General features: G+C 40.1%; 2 protein-coding genes across 4 annotated transcripts in view; one reads left to right on the top strand and one right to left on the bottom strand.

Annotated features, from left to right (window-relative positions):
* WDR20 (WD repeat domain 20) overlaps positions 1 to 11,220 on the top strand; it is a 57,222-nt gene extending 46,002 nt beyond the window's left edge. Inside the window, exons 5-6 of one of the 2 annotated variants that reach the window (XM_081314073.1) lie at positions 9,777 to 9,833; positions 11,065 to 11,220. In XM_081314073.1, the coding sequence (XP_081170199.1) occupies positions 9,777 to 9,833; positions 11,065 to 11,085 (78 nt within the window). In that variant the 3' untranslated portion in view covers positions 11,086 to 11,220. Of the gene's footprint in view, positions 1 to 9,776; positions 10,074 to 11,064 lie in introns of those variants that run through there. The other variant, XM_081314072.1, reaches the window with a different exon arrangement.
* On the bottom strand, positions 485 to 25,896 carry MOK (MOK protein kinase). 2 transcript variants are annotated; one of them, XM_081314076.1, is made up of 12 exons: positions 25,756 to 25,896; positions 15,144 to 15,258; positions 13,514 to 13,603; positions 11,370 to 11,440; positions 10,122 to 10,200; positions 9,757 to 9,805; positions 8,365 to 8,543; positions 4,367 to 4,468; positions 3,246 to 3,419; positions 2,876 to 2,987; positions 1,490 to 1,693; positions 485 to 1,405 (listed from the first exon to the last, which is right to left on the bottom strand). In XM_081314076.1, exons 1-12 carry the CDS (start codon positions 25,760 to 25,762, stop codon positions 1,325 to 1,327), a joined length of 1,263 nt encoding a protein of 420 aa, XP_081170202.1. In that variant the 5' UTR covers positions 25,763 to 25,896; the 3' UTR covers positions 485 to 1,324. The 2 variants fall into 2 exon arrangements, with proteins under 2 accessions (XP_081170202.1, XP_081170203.1); XM_081314077.1 differs by lacking the exon at positions 1,490 to 1,693.
* Between the last annotated feature and the right edge of the window lie 372 nt (positions 25,897 to 26,268).

Below are 26,268 nucleotides of genomic sequence, written 5' to 3'. Positions count from 1 at the left end.
TGTACTCTTTCTAGAGTCTCAACATCGTTTTTATATCATGGCGACTAAAACTAGATACAATATTCATCCAATTACAAAAATGCAGATGCAAAAATAATGCTCTTCATAAATTTCGAATTACATTCCTGTCCCTTCCCAAAAGAGAACCTTATCCTGAAGACTTGGATGATTCTGTGAAATAATATGAAAATTCTTCAAAATAAATCTCAATCCTCCCATAATTTGGTTTGAACAGAAGTATAAATAATGGCAAGATTACATTCAACCAACTTACCATGACTGCTGAATCCTCAAGCAAATGATTGCCTTCTTATAGGAAGAAAAATACAGCATTTTTAGCATTTGCTTTATGCATTGGATTGCATTTGTGTTCTTTTTGTGACTTTTCAGCAAACTATCATTGTGGGTTCCCTCAAAGATGTAGTCCAGTCTTAGCTATCTTTTTGCCACTTTATTGAAGCATTGCTATTTGGCTGTTATTTAAGGTGCAACTGTTATACAGTATCAATATTTTTTACTCTAGTGCAATACATCATTTTTTGTTATAGAGTGATGGTATTTGACAGTGCTTTGTGAGAGGACACGATACTTAATCTCATAATCTATAAAAATCATCTTAGTCCTTTAATACATTTATTTTTACTGATACCTCTATAAAAGCTAAATTAAATGCCCTTTAGAAGAGTGGATTATTCTCTACAGCACAAAAGTTTCAAACATCATGGCCTTTTCAAAACAAATGTATAACATTCTACACTGAACTATGCCAGGGTGACAATATACATTAACTAAAAGCTTACTTATAGATTTCCATACAAGAGAATATTGTGTATTGACTATTGATCTTTTTCACCCACCACCCATACAAATACCTGCTAATTTATATTACTTGTTTCAGAACACAAATGTTTATACTAGGTTATATTTAAATTTTGATGTTTATAAATGATAATTAAAGAAGATTGGCTCTGATATCCCTACGATCACATGTATAACTCCCCTCCCAGAAATTCACTTTTATTACATATATTACACAATGTAGCATTTAATATAAAAGTTGGGACAATTCACTCCTGCCAGTGCAACACCATTAAATATATGATCACCTTAAAACTTAAATTAAAAAGCACAAACTCCTTAAAAAAATCAAAGTGCATTCTGAGCTATAAAAATGGTGATTACATTGTTGACTTATAAAAAAAATGGGTAAGTCCCAAAGAATGATTGTTGTAGCAGTTTGTTGCAGCATTTGAGGTGATAAGGCACTATTGCCATTTGTGTACTGTTTCAAAAAATCCAGACACCTCATAAGAGTTTTTATCCATCAAAATCCTCCACCTCTTCTTTCCAGAGCAGGCAGATGGTACTGTTTCATAGGAGATTTAAATTCCTTCTGTTTTTCAGACTGTTGATGAGACAATAGAAGTTAAAATGGGCTATAATCTACTGTACAAAATAGCATGTAATCTAATAAGCAAGGCAGAATTACCTTGCGATGTGTCCCAAAATATGTTATAGGTTGCAAAACCTGGACTTGTCTGTTGGATGCTGGGAGGGTAAAAACTGACTGAAATGAAGGATTAGGGTAAGAAGTCAAGTTGGTTACAGCAGGAACTGTCAGTTTTGGCAACTCAACTGCATTGGATAGTCCATGATGTCCCAGTGGATTCTCCTGGGCTTGCCTAAAAAAGTTCTTTTAAAATAAAAATACAAGTTCAATTTTTAAAAATAATTTTGTTATGTAAGATAAATGTGTTTGATCACCTCACGTATGCTTTAGGATGGTTTAGATATTGCATCCTGTGCAGTTACTCCCAAATGTATGTAACGTTCTATCCAAAATGTTTCTTGCTGCTTGCCTTTGGAATGAACTAATCAGATGGAAGTATGGTGTCAGTGAAAGCCTTTATATAGTTAGATCAATAAAGGGGAAGAGGATTAAATGGTAGCAATTATATTCTATATATTGAGTAGCCAAAGGTTACATACATTCCACTATTTTCAGACTTTCAAAGATGCATATGTTGAAAGTGGATATTTGTTTGGAAAATTGGCTTACAGTCTTTGATGGTTTATTTGTAAAATTGAGCCTTAGAACCTTAGAAGATATCTTCTTGGACTATCCTTAGAAGATATCTAAGCCTCGGAATGACACATTTTCCTTCCTTTCTTGTTCTTCTATTGGCATCAAAATTTATTCCTTGAGTGTTAAAGGAAGCAAGGAACATCCATCAGATTTGAAAAGAACTGGATAAACTCTAGGAACTTGGTACTGCTAGCTCAAATCTGATGTGTCTAGAATTCTGCAACAAAATATAGGAACGTACTAGAATTAATTACTTTTTATTCCCTAATTGTGATTCGGGGGGGTTGGGGGGGAAGGAGATGAGAGTAGAGAATGGATTGAAATAAACTTTGGGAATTATTAGACGGATTTGTTGATACCCTTAATATTCCCAGAATAGCTGGGAAGTTGGCAGAATCAGACACTGCATAATTATTATATGCTGATTGCATGAACGAGACGCAAATTGAAAAATTTCCAGAAAAAGGTCTAGTTAATTCCAGCACTAGTTTGTATGTCCTTACAGAATTACAAAATATATAGCACATCTAAAACTAAACTATCACACTATTCCATGCATTGCGTGCATAAGAGATAATGGTATCAATTTAAACAAAACCTTTCTGAATCTGTCAATCACAATTAGGTGTCCAATAGTTAAACAGCAAAATAAAGAATTCTCAAACATGTTTCACATGTCTAGGATGATTAATTAAAGCAGCAAAATTGACAGTGCTGTTCTGTAAATGTGTGAATAAAAATGGCAGTAATTAATTAGATTTATTACTCAGTCTTTGATTTAAAGATTACCTGCCTTTGATCCTCCTTTGAAACACAGTGCAAGCCAAGAGAATCTCTTTCTAATGGATTTGCTCCTAATCTCATTTTTCGATGTAGGGTTAAAGCTTTTTTCTCTTCCAACCTGTTTAGCGTAAGTCAGATAAAATCCCATATATGAGCTTTGAATTTTTTCCCATCAGTTAGACAATCAAATCACTCACTTCCCTCCTTTAGACATTATTAACAAAATACTTGAAATGCAAATGCTAAATATTCATACCTAAGTATTAACATTAAATTTTAGCTTAGATCTAGTTGAGGTATTTTAAATCTTAGCTGGCTAGAGAAATTTACAACTGACCATTGATTCAAAATCAAATTTTATTTCACATTCCCTTACCTCAATTCTCTGAAATAAGGGTGTTGCAGTGCTTCATGCGCACAGATTCTCTCATCAGGATCATACTGTATCATTGCATACATAAGTGTCAGGCTCTTATTTGACAGGTTAGGGATAAATGGAGAGATTCCTTTGCCTTTTCTGATGGGGAAATCAAAACTCATCACTCTTGACCTGCATAAATTCAGTGAAAGAAAACACATTCCTATCAAATGAATCAGGCTTATTGATACTGTAAGAATACAAAAGAAATTAAAATAGAAGCTTCAGTTTCAAAGCATTTTGTAGATAGCCATGTAGGGCAAATTACATGTATGTGACTATAACATGAAAACACTACAATTTAATGCTTGTCAGATTTGGAACACAAATATGTTTCGGCAGACTTGTGTTATGATGCCATAACTCCACGGTGGTTTTCTTTAGATCCATTTAATACTACCCTGACTTGAACATGGGAAGTCAAAATAATTTTAAATTTTGTCTTCCAGTTCATCGATGTGATATCTGTTGAACTGGAATAAAAGGGGCACTCAGTAATAAACATCCCTTAAAAAGTTATTCAGTAAAGCTAGTTAAGTCTATATAGCAGCAGCCCAGCTAAGTGACAGCACCTATAATCTTAGTTTATTTTGAAAAACTGAACAGAATTAATAGGAGACCAAAAAAGACCAACAAGAAATACCAAGTCTGTAGGCAGGACTGGGAAATCACTTGCACCACATTGCCAAGAAAATTATCAATGCTTGTCCCCCCAAAATTAACAGAATTCAAGGTGTTTGTTTGAATGTTTACTGAATGCCAAAGATACATAGATGTTACAGTAATTTATAGCAATGGGGACTTCCTACAGTTTTGAAATTCTATAACACTTGCAAAAAGAACTAAAAGCATTTATCAAGGGAACAGTAATATAAAACAGTCTTAATACATCATGAAAATAGGACATGAAAACAACATGGTTGTGACTGTAGTTCTGAATTCTGAGAAGTAGACCCAGGCTATATGCTTTTTAGATTTGACTATGGTCAGCTGTAAGGTAATAAACACACACTTCTAATGGAACTTTAGGCAACCTTAAATAAAATACAATAATGAATATCAAGGGAAACTACACTTACTGTTTGAACTTATTAAGAATCTTCTTAGGAGGGGTACCTATGATATCATGGATTTTTGATATTTGATCCAGTTCATTTGATCCAGGAAAAAGTGGGTGGAAACTGGGAACAATAAAGAATTGTTATTGTGATGAATACCAAACTCTGTGACAAGCTTATGTTTTATTGTTATGAGAAAACTGTTCATCCTTGGTACTGAATAATATTGTACTAAATAATAACATTATATCAGATAGTATTTTTAAATCAAACACACTATCATTAATCCCATTTTCCACCTGTGTATTATATAATGTATTATATTATATATAAGGCTGGTCTACCTGAATGCAAGGTCCGTAGCTAACAAAGCTCACCTCATTCGTGACCTAGTGGAGAGTGAGCATGCGGACCTGGCCTGCATCACGGAAACCTGGCTGGGCCCAGAGGGGGGTGTTCCTCTGGTTGACCTCTGCCCGCCAGGTTTCCAGGTACTGCACCAGCCCCGGGCTCATGGGAGGGGCGGGGGAGTGGCAGTTATCATCAGGGAATCCCTTAGCCCGCGAGAGACCACCGTCCCTCAGATGGTCGGGTGTGAGTCTCTCCTACTGAGATACGGCCCAGGGGCGCAGTTGGGCCTGCTGCTGGCGTACCTACCACCTAATCGTGCAGCGGCGGCCCTTCCCGAGCTACTCGATGTCCTCTCAGGGTTGGTGGTTGAATTCCCAAGACTCATGGTCTTGGGCGACTTTAACCTACCGTCCCTGGGAGGATCGTCCGAACTGGCTCGGGAGTTCATGGCTTCCATGGCGGCCATGGACCTGTTGCAAATAATTTCTGGGCCGACTCATGAGAGAGGCCACAACCCAGACTTGGTGTTCTTGTCTGGACGGTGGCGTGATGATATCGGTGGGGGTGCCACAACTGTTACGCCCCTGTCATGGACTGATCACCACCTCCTGCGGCTAGACTTCCCCCTTGCCACCCCCCACCATGGGTGCACGGTGCCAGTCAGATGGTACCGCCCTAGGCGCCTAATGGACCCTGATAAGTTCCAGGCAGCGCTTAGGGACACGCATGCACCCCCTGCTCACAGCTCGGCAGATGCCTTAGTGGAAGCCTGGGAAAAGGCAGCCACGGAGGCTCTGGACCGAGTTGTACCCTTGCGGCCTCTGACCCGGCGCAGATCCCAGCGAGCCCCATGGTTCACCGAGGAGCTCCGGGAGATGAAGCGTCGGAGACGGGGCCTAGAGAGCCGTTGGAGATCCAGTCGATCCGAATCCGACCGATTGCGACTAAGAATCCTCACCAGGTCTTATCTCGCTGCGATAAGGGTGGCAAAATCCAACTACTTTTCCACCCTCATCGCGTCCGCAGATAATCGCCCAGCTGCCTTGTTCAGGGTGACTCGCTCCCTATTAAACCAAGAGGTGAGGGAGGAACCCTTGCAGGGTCAAGCCGAGGAATTTGGTCAATATCTGCTGGATAAAATTGCTCGGATTCGAACTGGCCTGGACTCCAACTGGGCTGAGATGGAAGAACAAGACATGGACAGTCTTGTCGACGTCATCTGGGAAGAATTTGATCCTGTAACTCCTAAGGAAGTGGACAGGATTATGAGAAGGTTGAGCTCCTCCACATGCTTACTGGACCCGTGCCCTTCCTGGCTGGCCTATGCAGCTCGAGAGGGGACACGAGGCTGGTTCCTAGCGATCATCTCTGCTTCTCTGAGTGAGGGTCACTTCCCCACCGCCTTGAAGGAGGCGGTGGTGAGACCTCTCCTCAAGAAGCCCACCTTGGACCCATCCTCTTTGAATAACTTTCGTCCAGTCTCCAATCTTCGCTTCCTTGCGAAGGTTGTTGAGAGCGTGGTGGCGCACCAACTTCCTCAGATCCTGGATGAAGCGGTTTATCTAGACCCGTACCAATCGGGTTTCAGGCCGGGCTACAGCACGGAGACGGCATTGGTCGCTCTGATGAATGATCTCTGGAGAGCCCGGGACAGGGGCCATTCCTCTGTCCTAGTCTTATTAGACCTCTCGGCGGCTTTCGATACCATCGACCATGGTATCTTGCTGCGACGCCTCAGGGGACTGGGAGTGGGAGGCACGGTTCTGCGTTGGTTCTCCTCCTTTCTCCGGGGTCGCTCGCAGTCGGTGCTGACAGGGGGACAGAGGTCGACCCCGAGGCCTCTCGCTTGCGGAGTCCCTCAGGGGTCGGTCCTCTCGCCTCTCCTGTTCAACATCTACATGAAACCGCTGGGTGAGATCATTCGCAGTTTTGGAGTAGGGTACCATCAGTATGCTGATGACACCCAGCTTTTTATCTCAACTCCAAACAATATCAGTGATGCCCTAGACGTGATGTCCCGCTGCCTGAAAGCGGTCCGGGAATGGATGGGGAGAAACAGGCTTCAACTGAACCCGGACAAGACTGAATGGCTGTACGTACCGGCAAGCCAGGATATTCAGAACGTCCCACTGCTTAACATTGGGGACAAGTTACTTCCCCCTGTTGATAGGGCCCGCAACCTGGGTGTCCTCCTAGACTCGCAGCTCTCCCTGGAAGACCACATAGGAGCTGTGACCAAGGGGGCCTTCTCCCGGGTTTGACTAGTTCGCCAACTACGGCCTTATCTGGACCTGGATTCCTTACGTACAGTCACCCATGCCCTTGTGACCTCTCGCCTAGACTATTGTAACGCTCTCTACATGGGGCTGCCCTTGAGATCCACTCGGAAGCTTCAACTGGTGCAAAGTGCGGCGGCACGGACACTCTTGGGAGCCTCCCGATACTCCCATATCACACCTCTCCTCCATGCGCTGCACTGGCTTCCGGTTGCCTTCCGTGTGAAGTTCAAGGTGCTAACAATGACATACAAAGCCCTACATGGCATGGGTCCGGACTACCTACGGGAGCACCTTCTGCCAATGTCAGCACCCCACCGTCCTGTGCGCTCCCACAGAGAGGGCCTCCTCAGGGTGCCACCGCTCAAGGAATGTCGGCTGGTGGCCCCCAGGGGGAGGGCATTCTCAGTGGGTGCGCCAGCCCTCTGGAACAGCTTACCAACCGAAATCCGGATGGCCCCTGACCTCCGTACCTTCCGTCGCGACTTAAAAACTTTCCTGTTTCAGCAGTCCGGCCTGGCATGATAGCGTTAATTGGGGGCCCAGTTTGTTTTCATTAGTGTTTCTTATTATTTTTATTGTTCAATCTGTATACATTCCTTCCTCTGTACACCGCCCCGAGTCCCTCGGGAGAAGGGCGGTTTATAAAAACTAATAAATAAATAAATAAATAAATAACATCTTTCAAAATAAAAAGGAAAAAAAAAGTATCAAAAGAGACAAGTTCTATCGAAAAATGTTATCTGTACAATTCAGCCTGTAGCTACCTAAGGACATAAATATTTCATCAGCTAGAAATAAAGTATTTGTTGCTAAAGCCTATAATCCCCAAAATTCAACATAATATGCACATGGCATGGCTTTCCCTCAAGTATCCTTCTTAGAGACAGGTTTACTATTGACTACAGCTAGATCACAGCCACTCTTAAAGCCTGAATATCACATTAGGACTTTCAGCTAAATTTCAAATTATTTTTCCTTTCTTCATTAAGCTGCTGATGTTCATTTTTCTAACCATTGACTAAATCCAGATATACAGCAGCAAGGCTCACAAACCCCTCAATTAAAACAATGAAGTTATGCCAGATAAGAACACAATGATTAACAAACAGTAACAAATACCCAAATCTTTCTTATTGAGATAGATTTAAGTTTATTTTCAAAGAGTTAAATGACTTTCCCTGTGCCGTTATGCAATTCATCAACCAGCAATGCAAACATTTGAACTGGAATTTTCTCGTGTGTTTTACTGTTCAAATCTTTCCCAGTATTATATTTGTATTTTTTCCATAATTCAGCCTATAACTATCTCATATCTGTACAAGCCTATACTTCATAAGAGTTTCTTTATTCTTTTTAATTTAGCCACTTTCCTTCTGCTAAATAACCTACCTTGCAATTTCATAAAACACACAGCCAGCACTCCAGATGTCCATTTTATAACTGTAGTAACCATCTGTAAGAAGACATTCAGGTGCCCTATACCAGCGTGTAGAGATATATTCTGTATATGGCTGCTTAGAATGTATGCTCCTACAGGATCCAAAATCTCCAAGTTTGAGAAGATCTTGCTACAATAAGACAAATTGTGCATTTCAAATGATTAGGCATTAAAATGATATTTACAAATAATGAATTACTAATAATACTTCAAGATGAAATTAAGGAATCTTTATCCACCTCAGCTGTTCTATTTGTGAACAGAAAAGACTGATTACTTTAATGTTCTAAATTGGCAGTAACTGACTTTTGAATCCTTGGCCACAAGGCAGCCTTTGGAGTAAATGTGAAAATACGTACAGGTAGTCCCAAAGATGCTTTTCTAAAAGGCAACTGGACTTTCTTGATTTTTTTCTTTGAAAATGGTTTGCTTCTCATCCAAGAAGTTTCTTCAGTTCTGGATGAGAAGGGAAACTTTTTTGAAGAAAAAGACCAAGGAAGTCCAGTTGCCTTTTGGAAGAGCACCTTTGGAACAACCATGACCTGGATGACTGAGAATCTCCATAAACATATGCATAGGTGGTTCTTGATTAAATTCAGCAACTATTTGAAGTTGCAATGACACTGAATGACTGGTGCTTAAGACTGGTTCTCAAAATTCCAGCCAACACACTACCTCCATGGTCATGTCAACATGATCCATGTGCTTGGCCTGCACTGCTTGAATGCACCAGCCTGCATCCTTTACTCTGGAACAGCAGCAATCCCTTCTCAGCTCACATGCACTTACCACAGCAACCCTCCTCCCACTCCTCACCTGTCCTCCAGCCTCCTTGCAAGCTGCCTGGAACTTGCAATTGTCAGTCTGCTTCCTCATTGACTTTGCTTGTGGAAGCTGGCAGGAAATTGTAAGTCATGGTCACATGAAATCTTCACTTATAATGTTAGCCATAGGGAATGCTAAGATGCTGTTGCTAAATGATGCAGTCATGTGACATGTTTCATAACTGCAGCATTTAGCAATGGAAACCTTTGAACATTAAGTCTTCAGAGAATTGCTAGCACAAGTTACTCAAGAAAAATCAAATTTGATTTTTTCAAGTGACTGACGCCTAAAAAGATGAGTAATAAAAGATGAGTAATAAAAAAAATCCTGATGCTAAAAAGCAAGACAATATTAGCTCTAAAGTAAGTATTTGATAATCATCAGAAAGTTGAAAGGCACTTTTTCCTATAGACATAGGATGCATATTCAAATACCAGTCCTAGAACAAACATTTTGAAACATAAGAATTTTGGTACATTCATATTGCACATATTATAAAATAACCAAAGACAACCTACCTTTATTAATATGTTTTCAGGTTTCACATCTCTGTGAAATATTCCATTCCTGCATCAAGATAAAAATCAAAGGAAAGGTAAGTATTTTTATATTAAGGCTGTGGTGCAGAAAGCCACACATCCCTTGGGAGTAACTCAAGCCTACCCCATAGTTTCAATATAAGTTGTTTCACCCATCCCAAAAAATTATCCATAAAAGTTCTGAAGATATTCCAAAGAAGAGATGACAACTAGAAATTAAAAGCTAGTCAAAGCCTATGGCACCTTTATATACATTAGGTACATGAATGAAAATCTAGAGATTCCAGCCCATTTAAATATCCAAACTGTAATTTTGCAAGCAAATAAGTAAAAAGCTTTCCTACCTGTGTATATGATCAAGGGATTTGCATAGCTGGTACATATAATTCATTGTTTTCTTTTCAGACAATGGTTTTTTCCTTCCTGGAATTTGGAAATCAAGTTTAATAGGTGTTTTTTTTTAAAAAAAAAGATTGCTTGCGTATAAAAGCAGCTTGCAATGATTTTGGCTAATTTATTTTAAAATCTAGTTATGAAATACTTATATATGACCTATAACCAAGTCCCCTAACTAGCTAATATTCAATGTTGCTCTATTCAGAGCAACGTGTCCACCTTTGGGGGTGCACCACTGGTATCTTTTCTAAAAAGACAAATCTGACTACAGGCCTCATATCTGAATCACTGTTAAGATTAGATTCCTGCAATGTGTCCACTATAAGGCTACCTTTGAAAAGGATTTGCAAATTGCACCTGATATGAAACACACTGGGCTAGGATGCCTTTTAGCAGGGCTTTTTTTGTCACAGAATGCCCAGAATGGAGTTCTGGCACCTTTTTTTTGGATGGAACCTTGTAGGGTAGGCAAGGGGGGTTGTATGACGTGTATGAGTTCCAGCACTTTTTTTTACAAAAAAAGCACTGCCTTTTAGACTATATTCTACTGGTCATATCTCAGTTGCAATGGTTTTCTATTATACACTGAAAAATTTAGAACAGGACTCTAGCTTTTATGTTTCATGCAATTATTCATTTCGAATCATGAGTATTTGGAAGCAGAATAGGCCCTCATTTCATATACAACTGCTATAACAAGAGACAGCAATTATGTACCACAATGACGTAGTAATTTTCCAGTTGTTGACATACAATTGTCATCTTTGACTGACTATCCATGCTGCCTTGGCTTTGGTTGATGGTAAGGGTGGGGCATAGATTTAACAATTCTTAATACAGCAAATATACACAGTGATTAATGAACTATATTCTCCTTAAATTTTCTTGCAGACTGGCCCCTCTTTAGGATAGCATTCTATTTCAATATAAGTAATTATATGGAGAAGCTTTCCCTATATTCCAAAACCTCTCTCTGCCTTAACATATTCTGAAGGAGATCAACTGCCACCAGAAAGAGATCCTGTTTACATGCACGTTAATCTGAAGGGTTTTTCCATAACTGCAAGTAAAACATCTTTTTTCAACATGTAACAGTGTCTTACTTAATATTGGTAAAACTAAATATACATCTCTTTCACTTGTGAAAAAAAATATGCTTAAAGAGACATTTTTCAGATATTGTGTATGCTACATACCTTTGATCAATTCATAAATATTCATGTCCATAAGTTCACATATTAATGCAACAGCACCAGCTTTCTTGTCACTAAAAAGTGGGTTTTAATGTAATTATATAATAATAATAATATGAAAGAAAGAATAAGTTATATATGTACGTAAAGAATAGAACATATTTTTCAATTATTTTTTAAAAGTGGATCTACTATTATTAGTTTTATATATTTTTCATTAGCTTTTACATATGCATGAAAAAAGCACTTTATGTTAAATAGAACAGTTATATGCCACTCTAGATATACTAGAGATGAGCAAGGTTTTTATCATAAGCATACTGACTCAAAACTGCTGAAGAAGAAAAGGAAAATCAAGTTCATTTTGTCATCTCATCTTTCATGATCCTGAAAAAATTTATACTGGAGAAGGATGACTCTCTTTAAAAATCCTCTTCCTCATCAAAAGTGCTTACCAACTTCCCCAGCATTTTTTTTGCAGAAAATCAGAAATCAAATCTTGCAGGATATGAGAGTTTCCAGGAGATTCATGCTCATGCATCTTTGCTATATTGCTGAATCAGTTTCTCAATAACCCAATAAATATCTAATAAGTTAACTAATGAATGACAATTGTGAGGAGAAAAATTATCCCTCTTTATCGGCAAGATAGTAACAGTGGTGTTATGAAAGAGAAGAGGAAGAACCTGTAACAGAGGACAAACCTTTGATAATCTCATGTGGCTTGCAAATTGCTCACCCTAATGTAAATGATAATCAAAAGCAAATCCATGGTGTACCTGCATATATTTTATTTAATTAGAACCAACATTATTTAAAAAGCAAAAAATAAATGCTTTTGATGTTAACTTTTTTTGCCTGCCACAATCAAGAGATTACTTACAGTAATATATTACTTCTATCATCATCAAAAACAATATTAGACTTTAAGCAAGCAACAGAATAACTCTTGAACACACAGATGTGCCCTATAACATCAGATTATAACCCATCTTGACCAATTCTGTGGTCACAGATGGGGATCTTTCTTTGCTCTGAAACCTGACAAGTAACTATAACTGGACAAGTCAAGATTAAACTTGATACAATTCTACATGCTGTTACTGAACTACAACTTTCTGCAATTGGAGAGGAAATTGCCTTGCTCTAAGAAAGACTTTCTCCCTGAAAACTGGGTACAGACATCTGCAAAATTCTGTTGCTTTTATTAAAATGATGAAAGCAGTATTGTTGCACAAAATCTGCTCTTTTGAACATGCATGAAAGAATATGACATATATACAAAAGGGCCAAGGGTTTATCTCAATGTTGCTTTTTTTCTGCTCCCACCTCCTGCTGCCACAGAAGCCACTGAACCTTGGTATTATGTGCCTTCAAAAATTTATCTTTTTTAAAATAAAAAAGATTTATATTTTCTCTTTTCAGAAATTGTTAAATAGAACAGTTGTCTGGCAAAATGTGTGGTGAGGATTTATGAGGATTGTGAGATTTCTGTTTCATGGTAACACATTAGATTAGCATGTTCAGAATATTCCTTATTGTCAACTGATTACCTCCATTAGGCAGATGACCAGATATGACTTTTCATATGACACAATGAACAGAATCTAATAACACACATCTTCAAGTAATTCCCCACTGCAAAATCTCAAGTCAGCACCTACGGGAATGAAACTGGATTCTACATATTGCCATTTAAGCACTTCAATTCTTGAGCCCCTAATTGCATTTTTCTTGTATTTCTGCCTTCACACCATTAGTATTGTCAGAGGCCAATTATGAACATAGAATAAAACGAATGTGATTTTTAAAGTCTTTATAGATTGCCAGTTCAATCCTGAGAGCCTATGTCACATGCTCTTAGTAGAACAGAATGATGGCTCAATGACTACAGAAAGATATATTATTTGATTCATATTAAGTTCCAAAGTAAAGTAGTCCACACAACCTACTCCTTGTTTGCTGTCATCTTGAAAAAAGGTGCAAGAAATGGCAAAATCTCATCATTCTATAGTGAAAGTTTCATCTCTCAAAATAATTTTAATCAGAATGAGATTCGTTTGATAAATAGTAATTGAACATCTCTATATCTGGTGATCAATATGTATGGTACAGAATGGGAATAAAAAAAAGCATGCATCACTTACAAAACCACTTCATGCAATGTAAGGATATTTGGATGTGGATTCAATCGCCTTAATGCTTGAATTTCTCTCAGGTTATTCACATGGTCAATACTAGTAGAAAAGATTAGGTAAAAAATAAACAAATGTCATTTACACATTATTGTATGGATTTTCCTGACACACAAGGCATAGGTTGTAACAGTCTCTTGCAGCATGTTGTCAGCTTGCCTGGGTGTGGTGTGACATTTCATGGCTCTCTTCTGTATGAGTACTGTATGAGATACTACTTGCAAAATACTATGTTTTTATATGGCATCATAGAAAATGGTATAATACACATACCTCCCTGTCTTTCAAAGATTATTTATTTTATTTATTTATTTTATTACATTTATATACCGCCCTTTCCCGGAGGACTCAGGGCAGTTTACAGGGAATTAAAAAACCAAAAATACAAAAGTTAAAACCAGTTTAAAAAAAAATTAAATTTATCCCTGTACAAATAAAACCCCAATTAAAATAAATTAATCCTCAGCCTGGGCCAGAGAGCTCAAAGAGCCAGGTCTTCAGGCCCCGGCGGAATGAACGGAGGTCGGGGGCAGTCCTCAGCTCCACTGGCAGCTGGTTCCAGAGGGCAGGCGCCCCCACTGAGAAGGCCCTATCCCTGGTTGTTACCCGCCGGCAATCTCTTACCGGTGGGACCCTGAGAAGATCCTCCCTGTGGGAGCGCACTGGACGAAGGGAACTTGATGCTGGCAGCAGGTGTTCCCTCAAATACCCCGGACCCAAGCCATGTAGGGCTTTATAGGTAATGACCAGCACCTTGAATTTCACCCGGAGGGCAACCGGAAGCCAATGCAGCTCGCGGAGTAGAGGTGTTACATGGGAGTATCGGGAGACCCCCATTACAACTCGCGCGGCCGCATTCTGCACCAGTTGAAGCCTCCGAGTGGTCCTCAAGGGCAGCCCCATATAGAGAGCGTTGCAGTAGTCCAAACGGGAGGTCACGAGCGCATGAGTAACTGTGCGTAGGGCATCTCAGTCCAGATAGGGACGCAACTGGCGCACCAGGCGAACCTGGGCAAAAGCCCCCCTGGTCACGGCTCCTATATGGTCTTCAAAATTGAGTCGTGAATCCAGGAGGACGCCCAAGTTGCGAGCCCTATCAACGGGGGGTAACACCTTACCCCCCCATCGTTAGAGATGGAATAGTCTGGTTGACCCGAGATGCCGATATGCACAGCCACTCAGTCTTGGCGGGATTGAGACGAAGCCTGTTTCTCCCCATCCAGACCTGGACCGCCTCCAGGCACCGGGACATCACGGCGAGGGCATCACTGGGTTGGTTCGGGGTGGAAAGAAAAATTATGAGCTCTTAAGAAGGAAATCTCAAATCTGTGCAATGCTATATTTACTATACACTGTAGTATATGCTAGGATCAAGAATTACTAGTTTGAACACACATTATTTAAGGGCAATAGGGCATATCAGGAAAAACAATCTTCATCTCCAAAGGCAGCTAGATTTTACATATGCATTTACAAAGAAAATATTTGTTTTTAAATCAACTTTTGACAATGAAGATTTAAACAAAACATTTATATACTGAAGATAAGTAAGAAATTAAAATTGAAAAGAATCGAACTTTACCTTTCAAAATGCTGTTTCATTTGTTTACAAGCATAGTAACGTCCATTGTTTAGACTCTGTACCTTCAAAACATCAGAAAATGTTCCCTCTCCAATTTTACCAATTGTTTTGTATTCTAAAAAGATTAATATTGAAACAATAAACGAAGTTAAATTTATATATTTAAATTCTGCTTCATCAAACATGTCCACAACTGTAGCTTACTTATTCTAATAGCACACTTGTTTCCTCCCCAGATAATATGTCTTCCAGGTAATTCCCATATTATCACAGTAGTTGTTTAAAATTGAGGTTCATCTCTCTGCACTGGGAAAGGATTATACCAGTACAATTTATTCTTGAGAATTATATGAGAAATTCTATTTGTGTTTGCTAAAATAACATTTAAGTGCTTTCTATCAACTACATCTCACAAACTCAGGGCTTTTTTTCTCATAGAACGCTCAGAACGGAGTTCCGGCACCTTTTTTGGATGGAACCTTGTAGGGTAGGCAAGGTGGGTTGTATGACATGTGTGAGTTCCGGCACCTTTGTCTTTTACAAAAAAAGCACTGCACAAACTTATCATCCACTTTAGATAATCTGCAGGATAAAAATTGTGTAAGTTTTAGTTTAGTTTTTAAAAACCCGAGTTTTTTGTTTTCACTTCACTAGATATAAATTATACACATATTGTGCTTAAATAATATCGCTATCATCATTAAAATGGACTATTTTTATATTTACATACAATTTAGCATATCTTAAGGTATTATCAATAATCACCTAATGTTCCAAGCATATACAGTACATTTGAAGAGCTTAATTCTAATGTTATTCTATATGACCAGGAATAATGTATGAAGTTTTAATCAAAGTAATATATGTTATAGGCCCACGAACAATAGTCCTCCAGATACATTGATCCCTCATTCATTCATTTTTTTACTTTTCTACTGAGTTATACATCTGGAAACTCACCCAATTCTGACTACTTTTTGTATATACCTTTCTGCTCTAAAATTTGGTTTAGTCTGTTCCCATACATATCACTTCTACAGCAAATGTTCCTAGAATTCTCCATTGCCTAGCTTCTGTGAGAATTAACTTCTTCAAACTGCATCTAGCTGTAAAGAGAAGTATTTTTAATATAATTCTACTAACCATTGTCATGTTTCATATTTAAAAAACAACAAAGTATCATATTTCACAGTGAAGGAAACTTCCATTTATGGTTTTATAATATATTAGATTCAAAGGGCTGGAAGTAACCTTGGATATCTTCTAGTCTAAAACATCCAGTGCTTATGACTTGAATTCCTCTTTTTTATTCATTCACAATCTTTGTCTATGATAAAGTTGACTATTCTATAATAGAAAGGAATTTGCTTTATTGATACAATTTCTACATATTTGAGGAGTTAAAATTAAAAGAAAGAAAAAATCAAAAGACTGTGTTCATATTACACACAGTTATGTGAAAAAGAAAGATTCTCCTTTTTGAGTTCTATGGTTTTATGAATCAGGTTATAGTAAAAATCACCTGGTCTTTAGCAGTTCTTAAAAATAGATAAATACAACCTCGGATGAACAACAACACATGACATATTATATCATGCCATTTATTTTACAAAAAGAAAGCCAAAAATGGAGAAGCCATGTGTGAAAAACTAAGTACACCCTTACTGCTTCCATAGGTACCGTATGAAGAAGCTAAGTAGGTGCTGTTAATCATGTGCCCTTGATCGATTGATCATCAGCAAGTGTGACTACCTCTATAGAAACCAAAGTTTTAGGAGTCTACTGGTCTCCAGCATTGAGATGTGTGTTAACATAATGCCAAAGAGGAAAGACATCAGGAATGATCTTAGAGAAACAATTGTTGCTCCTCATCAATCTGAGGAAGATTATAAGGACATTTCCAAACAATTTAAAGTTCATCCTTCTACAGTGAAGAAGATTATTTGTAAGTGGAAAACATTCAAGATGGTTGCCAGTCTTCCCAGGAATGGCTATCCTAGCAAATTCACCCCAAGGTCAGACCATGCAATGCTCAGAGAAATTGCAAAAAAGCCAAGAGTTACATCTCAGACTCTACAGACCTCAGATAGCATGGTAAATGTTAAAGTTCAAGAGTACAATTAGAAAAAGACTGAACAGGTATGGTTTGTTTGGAAGGGTTGCCAGGAGAAAGCCTCCTCTCTAAAAAGAACATGGAAGCATGGCTTAGGTTTCCAAAGTTGCATCTGAACAAATCATAGTACTTCTGGAACATTGTCCTTTGGATAGACGAGACCAAAGTGCAGATGTCTGGTCATAATGCACAGTGCCATGTTTGGTGAAAACCAAACACACATATCAGCACAAACCTCTGGAAGGGTGATGATTCGCGCTTGTTTTACGGCCACAGGACTTGGGCTCCTTGCAGTTATTGACTCAACCATGAACTCCTCTGTATACCAAAGTATTCTAGAATTTAATGTGAAGCCATCTGTCTGACAGCTAAAGCTTGGTTGACATTGGGCCACGCAACAGGACAAGATCCCAAGCATACCAGCAAATCTACAACAGAATGGCTGAAAAAGTAAAGAATCAAGGTGTTGCAATGGCTCAGTCAAATGCTGTGGCAGGATCTCAAGAGAGCTGTGCATAAACAAGTGTCCAAGAACCTCAATGAACTGAAGCAATGCTGTAAATAAGAGTGGGCCAAATTTGTCCACAACGATGTGAGAGATTGATACAGTCATATAGAAAACAATTCAAGTTATTGGTGCTGAAGATGGTTCTACATCTGCAAGCTACTGTATCATAAGGTGTAGTTAGTTTTCCTCACATGGCTTCTCCATTCTGGCTTTTTGTAAAATAAATGACATAGTGTAATATGAGGGTGAAGGTTTGTTCTCCGAGCTTGTGGATTGTTACCAGGCTAGGTAACAACTTCAGCAGAGTATGGGGATGTCAGTGTCAGTGTTCTTCTGTTTATAAGGGCTTCCCGTATCAAATGAGGGTCTTGTGATAGTTCTTGCAACCAATTCTATGTGAGACAAACATGTCAATTAAAAACCAGGATCCATAAACACTGGCTGGCAATCAAACACCATGATCCCAAATCCTTAAACTCTACCCACACCAACATCAAAGAGCACCAGTTTGATTGGAGCGACACAAAAATCATCAGCTACGCTACCACCCACACGCTCGTGAGTTCATTGAAGCCTGGCACTCCACAAGCAAATCCATCAACAGACACACTGACCTACAACCAGCCTACGAATCCCTCAGAATCCAAATGAAACACACAGCCAACTAGAGACAGCACCAACCCACAACCAGCCCATGCGAGTCCCCCCCCAGAAGTTCACCTCCCATTGATTCTGACCTGATGTAACCTTCCCATCACAAGACTCTCACTGATGACTCACATCTGACTTATCACGAGATCCTCACTTGACACACCCACACCTGAAGCCCTTATAAGCAGAAGAACACTGACATCCCCTAAACTCTGCTGAAGATGTTATCTAGCCTGGTAATGAAACATTTGGAAACTAATGTTTCCCACAAGCTCAGAGAATGAACCTTGATCCTCATCCTACACTTGAGCTACAAATATTCACCACTATTGCATAGTGTAATATGTCATGTGTTCTTGTTCACCTGGGATTGTATTTTTTTAAAGAACTGCTAAGGAACAGATTTCTACATGTCCTGATATGTAAAACCATAGAACTCAAAGAAGGTGTACTTTCTTTTTTAAATTACTACATACATAAACTTTCCATCAAGAACTGATGGCAATCTATTTTGTACTAGCAGGAAAGTGGATAGGGCTACAGTGATGCTTAAAAGTTAGCTGACTCTTTTGCGTGTTCAATATTTTGCATAAATATGACCTAAAATGTTATCTGTTCTCAGTCCTAAAACCAGAGAAAGGAAACCAATTAAACAAATGAGTCAAAAACATTACTTGTTCCATTTATTTATTGAAAGAAATGATCCAAAGTTATATATTTGTGTCTGGCAAAAGTATGTGAAACTTTTCAGTAACTGGTGCGCCTACTTGGCGCAGCAATAACTAAACATTTCTGATAATTATTGATGAGTCTTGCACAACAGCTTGGAGGGATTTTAGGCCATTCCTCCTTATACAAGAGCTTCAACTCAGGGAGGTTGGTGGGCTTCCTTTCACGAGATGTCTGCTTCAGGTCCTTCCACTATAATTCAAAAAAATTAAAGTCAGGGTTCTTGCCCATTCCAAAATTTTTGCTTCAACCGTTTTTTGTCATACATCTGGGGTTGTTTTGCTGCATGACCTACAGTGGATATAGAAAGTCTACACCCCCTGTTAAAATGCTAAGGTTTTGAGATGTAAAAAAAATCAGACCAAGATAAATCACTTCAGAATTCTTTCCACCTTTAATATGACATAAAAGCTGTACAACTGAACTGAAAAGCAAGCTGAAATCTTTTTTGGGGGAAAATAACAATAAAAAACTAGAATAATGTGGTTGCATAAGTGTTCACACCCTCCTTTAAGTAGAATGTAACTGTGTTCAGAATTAACTAATCACATTCAAACTGATGTTAAAAATACTAGTCAGATCACACCTCCTATCAATTAAAGTGACTTTGATCAGGGCCATATAAAATTCAGCTCTTCTAGTAGGCTTTTTCTGACATTTACTCAGTTGCCCCTCACAGCAAAAGCCATGCTCTGCAAACAGCTTACAAAACATGAGAGGGATCTCACTGTTGGAAGATATCAGTCAGGAGAACGGAACAAAACAAAAAAAATTCCAAGGCATTGGCTATACCATGGAACATGGTGATCAACACTGTCATTGTGGAGAAAATATGGCACAACTGTGACATTACCAAGACCTAGATCAGGGGTGTCAAACTCGCAACGCCACGTGACATGTCACGACGTATTGTGACTTTTTTGCCATTGCCGGCAATGGGGTGGGCACGGTTTTGCTATGATGCATCTGGCCCGCGGGCTGGCAGTTTGACACCCCTGACCTAGATGACCCTGCAAAATTGATGAGAAAAAATTGGTCTGAGAGATTGCCAAAAGGCCTACAGCAACATTGAAGGAGCTGCAGGAATTTCCAGCAAGTGCTAGTTGTGTACCATATGTGGCAACAACCTCCTGTATTATTCATATGTCTGGGCTGTAGGGTGACAAGACACTAGCCTCTTCTTATAAAGAAAAACATCTATGCTTGGCTACATATTGCAAAAACCTACATCAATCTGACAATAGCATGTAGAGAAAAGTGTTATGGTCTGATGAGACCAAAGATGACTTTTTTGGCCATAATTCCAAAAAGTAAGTTTGGCACAACAAAACACTGCACATTACCAGAAGTGTAGCATAACCCACAGCAAAGCATGGTGGTGGTAGCATTATGCTTTGGGGCTGCTTTTTTTCACTGCAACTGAGGCTTTAGTCAAGGTAGGGGGGGGGAATAATGAATAGTTCCAAATATCAATCAATTTTGCCACAAAACCTTCAGGCCTTTGCTAAAATGCTGAAGATTTCATCTTTCAACACAACCATCCAAAGCATACCTCCAAATCAAGAAAAGAAAGGCTTCACCAGAAGATCAGTTTTGGAATGGCTCAGCCAAAGCCTGGATCTGAATCCAATTGAAAATCTGTAGGGTGACCTGAAGAGGGCTTTGCACAGGAGATGCCCTCGCAATCTGACAGATTTGGAGCTCTTTTCCAAAGAAGAGTGGGCAAAGATGCCCAAGGTAAGATATGCCTTGCTGATATGCCAGGGGTGTCAAACTGCCAGCCCATAGGCCAGTTTCATCATACCGAAGCTGCACCCACCTCATTGCCGGCAATGCAAAAAGAGTTGTGATACGTCGCAACACGTGACGTGGTGAGTTTGACACTCATGTCTTATCCCAAAAGACTGAACGCTGTCATAAAATCAAAATGTGCTTCAACAAATGTTTAAGGATGTGCTTCTTTATGCAACCATATTATTATATTTTGATTGTGATTTCTCCCCCCCCAAAAAAAATCAGTTTGTTTTTCAACTGAATTGTACAGCTTATATGTTATACTGAAGATGTAAAAAAATTCTGAAGTGATTTCTCTTGGTCTGATTTTTTTACATTTCAGAAACCTGGATTTTAACAGGCGTATAATAAACCTTCTATCTCCACTGTACTTTCTCTTGAGCTTCAGGTTATATACCCTGACCTTTTTTTGTAGAATTTGCTGGTGCAATTCAAAATTTATAGTTCCATCAATGATGGCAAGCTCTCCTGGTCCAGAGACAGCAAAGCAGGCTCAAAATATATTGCCACCACCATCTCTCACAGATGGGATGGTCTTATGCTGAAATGTAGGATTTGCCTTTCAGCAAATATGCTTTTCATTCAAGCCCAAACATTTTATTCTGCTCTCATCCGTCCATAGAACATTCTTCCAAAAGCCATGTGGTCTTTTGCAAACAATCTAGGCAGCAATATTATTTTGGGGAGTAGTAGCTTTGTTTTTGCAATCCTGCTATACTATACAACTATACATTGTTGTTCAATGTTCTCTTGATGGTGGTCTCATGAATGCTGGCATTCACCAATACAAGACAAGTCTTAGATGTTTTCCTGGGGTTGAGACTTCATGGAAGATTACACACCTTGCTCTTTCTGAGAGCTTAGTTGGTCAGCCATTTCTGGGGAGGGTAACAATAGTGTTGAATTGCCCATTTCTACACAATCTTATTTAACAATGATTGGTAAAGTCCAAATTCTTTGGAAATAGTTGTGCAATCTTATCCAGCCTGGTGAGTATGAACAACTGTTTTTCAGAGGTCCTCGGAAATTTCCTTTGTTTGGGACATGACACACTTCCACATACCTGTGTGGTGAAGTTCAGACTTTGACGGTGAATACCAAAAATTCTGTTTTTTAAAGAAAGGCAGGATCTCTCACATTTGCATTATCATCCCACTGGTTGAAACACGATTCTAATTACCCTTTCAAATCAACTGATAATCTTAGAGGTTTATATACTTTTACCATGTGCAAAATATGTAGCTTTGGATCATTTTTTCCTCAATAAATGAGCAAGCATAATGTTTTTGACTCATTTGTTTAACTGGATTTTCTACCTAGTTTCAGGATTTGTGAGAACAGATCATATTTTAGATCATAGTTATGCAGACGCTTGAAAACTCAAAAGGAATCACAAACTTTCCAGTACCACTGCATATCACAGAAGTGGGTAGAGTCAGACTTTTTACATTTTCCAGATTTTGGGAGGTTACTAGATGTTTGTATTTGTATACACACATAAACATATATAGATGAAGGCTTACTTGTTTGTTTCCTATCTCATCATAACTTGGAAATTAAAGATGCTGATTTTCAGTGATTGGGGTCAGAAGCAAGCCTATAAATTTCAAGGAGGTGCCTACGGACCTATGATCTTAGCTTGCCTATATACGTCTATCATTCCAGGCACTGAATCACGTTTATTTCCCATTCTTACAATTGATATGCTTGTAAGTACTATCACATGACCTCTACTATCTCTCCTAGGGTAATATGATATAAGACTTCTGTTTTTTCCTATTGCAGCAAAATGATTTACGATTGACTGGGAACTTAGTTTTATGAGAGACTGAGGGAATTTGACATGTTTAGTTTTGAGAAAAGTCAATAGGAAATATGAAAGTAATTTCTAACTATCAGGATCTTATTACACAGAAGAAGCCCAAGAACCAATTATTAAGACAAGGCTGATCTTTGCTGAATGTGTCAAATTGCAGGGTGGGCAACTGTCTGTCAGGGAATGCACTAAAGAAGTACTCAGCTGAAACAAACTATTCTAATGGTGCCTATGATTTATATGTATATCATCTTATCCTTTATTTTATTAAATTTACATAAATATAAATTATGATTTTATTTATAAATATAAATTATGACTGAAAAAAGATTACTCTATCCCTTACTACTACATAGCTGCTTTAACATTTGTTATAAACCACCCTCTACGCATGTGATCATTTTTACATTAGTGTATGTATATGTATGAAGGAACCATTAATTTAAAGCAAAGAATTTTCCTAGTCAGGCTATTTCAAATTCTATAATGAGATACTGAAAACTGTTGCTGAAATTTATACACAGTATACAGAAATATCCATTTTAATTGATAGGATTCCTCTAAAGTTGCTAGCTTCTACTTGTTTTTACAGATATGAATAAACTATTAGAGGAAGAAAGACAACCTGTGGCCTCCAAAACCATTTTAATGTTTGTGGAGAAAACAGGAGACCATCTTGAGCTAGTATACATACATAGACTGACAAGGCAGAGACATGGGCAGGTTAAAAATAATAAAAGCCCCTGACTGCAGTTACTAAAAACTGATGGTGCATTTTTGAGGTAAGAAAATTCCTCAAAACAGATTCCCTAAAATACATTTTTTGCATCTAATAAACAGAACTCACCAAGGGACCTTCCTAAAATCTCACATCCACCAAAAAGACTATATATTTCCCATTTTAGATTACCATTCTATCTGCTGTAGTCCTTACTTCCTCTAAACCAGGGCTTTTCAACTAGTGGTACGGGTACCACCTGTGGTACATCGGCACCTAGCAGGTGGTACGCGACCATCCTAGAAAAGTGGTAGCGGGGGAGGGGAATGAGCTGAACCGGTGGTAACACGGCAGAAGACTGAGCGAGAGATGGCTGGAGCTGCAGGGCTCAGTGAAAGCACCAGGATCAGCGCCACGTTCCAGCCGGAGCTCGGCCCTGATCCTGGCGCTTCTGCTGAGCCCAGAAGAATGTTGCAGCATCTCCAAGGTCTTGTGATTTACATTCAGATGCTTGGCAACTGATTCATATTTATGACGGTCACAGTGTCCCAAGGTCACGTGAAGTGACCAAAACCTGCTGCAACCACCCAGCGGGGGGGGGGGAAACCAAACACCCCACCCCACCCCCAATCTTCAACAGAAATGCTCACAACAATGAAAACCTTGGACAGGAGGAAGAACGCCACTGGGCAGGCAGGCAGGTGTCTTGCTCGGCTGTGGCTTGGGGGGCACAGTGCCATTGTAACTTCGAACAGTCACTAAGTGAACTGTTGTAAGCCGAGGACTACCTGTACTTCATCACTTTTTTCCTTTTTGGGGGGGGTCATCAAGTTTTTGACACCTTGCTAGGCGACTGGTGGTACTCGGATGTTGCCATATCCTAAAAGTGGTACAATGGGTGAAAAAGTTGAAAAGCCCTGCTCTAAACAGCCTCCAGTTATCAAAGGATTTCCTAGTTGAGCTTTAAGGAATGGATTCGAACAACCAAGTGCTTCCTTTTCATTTCTGAGTTCAGTGAAAACTATGCTTGCAAACAGAAATCTTGCAAAAATAAGATAAAACTGAATCTCTATGCTAATATCACAGAAGCATGCTTAGGGTGGAATACAGTCTGCCCATTTACTGTGGCTTGGTTTTTCACGGACCAATTTCATCGAGTTCACCATGTTTGTCCAAGATGCCTTGGAGCAGAGATAACAATATCCATTCAAGCTTGGTTTGGGAAAGGCTGAAGGACAAATAGAACCGAAGGAAAAAAATGCAAAACCACTAAAAACCTCCACACGCTTCTTACTGTTGGAGCCAAACAGAAGCCCCTATCGGTGAGGCTTGGCGTGGATCAGCCCTGGTTCTGGAGTTCGTCTGCACATGGCTCAGGTTCCACGCTATTCCCAGACACGACGGGAGCCACTCTTTGAAAGCCCTCCCGCCTGGTTCCATAGAGGCAGGAGCGGGTGAGTCCGTAAGGCCTCCGTCAACCTGCGGCCCCCACATCCCGCGGTCTCGACTGCGGGTCGTTGGCCCCAATCCCAACGCGACGCCCTGGTCGAATCTCTAAACCAGGGGTAGGCAACCTCGGCTCTTTTATGACTCGTGGACTTCAACTCCCAGAATTCCTGAGCCAGCTATGCTGAGGGAAAAGGGAGAGGTTTCCAAGCTGAGCCATGCTGGCTCAGGAATTCTGGGAGTTGAAGTCCACGAGTCATAAAAGAGCCGAGGTTGCCTACCCCTAAACCAGGGGTAGGCAACCTCGGCTCTTTTATGACTCGTGGACTTCAACTCCCAGAATTCCTGAGCCAGCTATGCTGAGGGAAAAGGGAGAGGTTTCCAAGCTGAGCCATGCTGGCTCAGGAATTCTGGGAGTTGAAGTCCACGAGTCAAAAAAGAGCCGAGGTTGCCTACCCCTAAACCAGGGGTAGGCAACCTCGGCTCTTTTATGACTCGTGGACTTCAACTCCCAGAATTCCTGAGGAATTCTGGGAGTTGAAGTCCATGAGTCATAAAAGAGCCGAGGTTGCCTACCCCTGCTCTAAACAGTAAATGAATCGAACCAAATATGCCAAGTGCTAAGGCGGCTTCTTCCCCCCGGCCCTCTCTCCGAGTAGACGTTTCTTCCTCGACTCAGCAAGAAGGGAAGGGGGGGTTGCCGCGTCTCCCCACCCTCTCTTCCTCAGCACCAATTCTACGCACGCCTCCCCTCTCCAAGCCGAATCCGCAGGCCGAGCGCCGTTTCCGACCTATTCCACCACGTGCCGCGACCCACCACGGCGCCTCCTCCCTTACTGTTCATCCTCCGAGCCCGCCTCTCCCGCAGGTTCCCGCCAGGTCAAGGGCGGGGAGGGGGGGCGAGGACACGGGTCCTCTCTGAACCGCCAGACCCCCTCCCCACGACAGAAGTTGTCAGCGCGCCATGTTGTATTCCCGTCACCCGGGCAACCCCAGAGCATCGAGCACCTCAACCCGGGAAAACGACCTAGCCCCCACCCTCGCAGCTGCGCCGGCCTCTGACAGCGTGGCGCAAGCGCAGTTACTAACCTCCGCCCTCTCCTATTGACTGCGGCAGGCGAAGGGCAGGATTCATGTTTGCGGGCTTTCAGAATTGCGCATGCGGAGTGTCAATTTTACTCCTCGCCCGCCGGCTCCCAGCCCTTTCTCGTCTTTGCGCATCCTCAATCGTTACGACTGTCTAAAGGGGGTCTGTAACAGTCGTCCTTCCCTTGACGAGTTCGGGAGTTTTTTTCGTAGGGCGAAATCTGCCATTTGCACTAGTTAAGGATGCAACAGAGTTGAATGTGT

The sequence above is a fragment of the Vipera berus genome, assembly GCF_964194415.1.
Source record: "Vipera berus genome assembly, chromosome: 1".
Taxonomy (NCBI): domain Eukaryota; kingdom Metazoa; phylum Chordata; class Lepidosauria; order Squamata; family Viperidae; genus Vipera; species Vipera berus.
The sequence above is the reverse complement of the archived record's forward strand: the minus strand, read 5'-3'. Positions and strand labels throughout refer to the sequence as shown.

Coding starts and splice junctions, on each gene's coding strand:
- MOK (XM_081314076.1), bottom strand. Junction 13,604..15,143: donor ATGAAACAGCATTTTGAAAG/GTAAAGTTCGAT, acceptor CTTTTCTACTAG/TATTGACCATGTGAATAACC. Junction 9,806..10,121: donor TCCCTTGATCATATACACAG/GTAGGAAAGCTT, acceptor ATCTTGATGCAG/GAATGGAATATTTCACAGAG.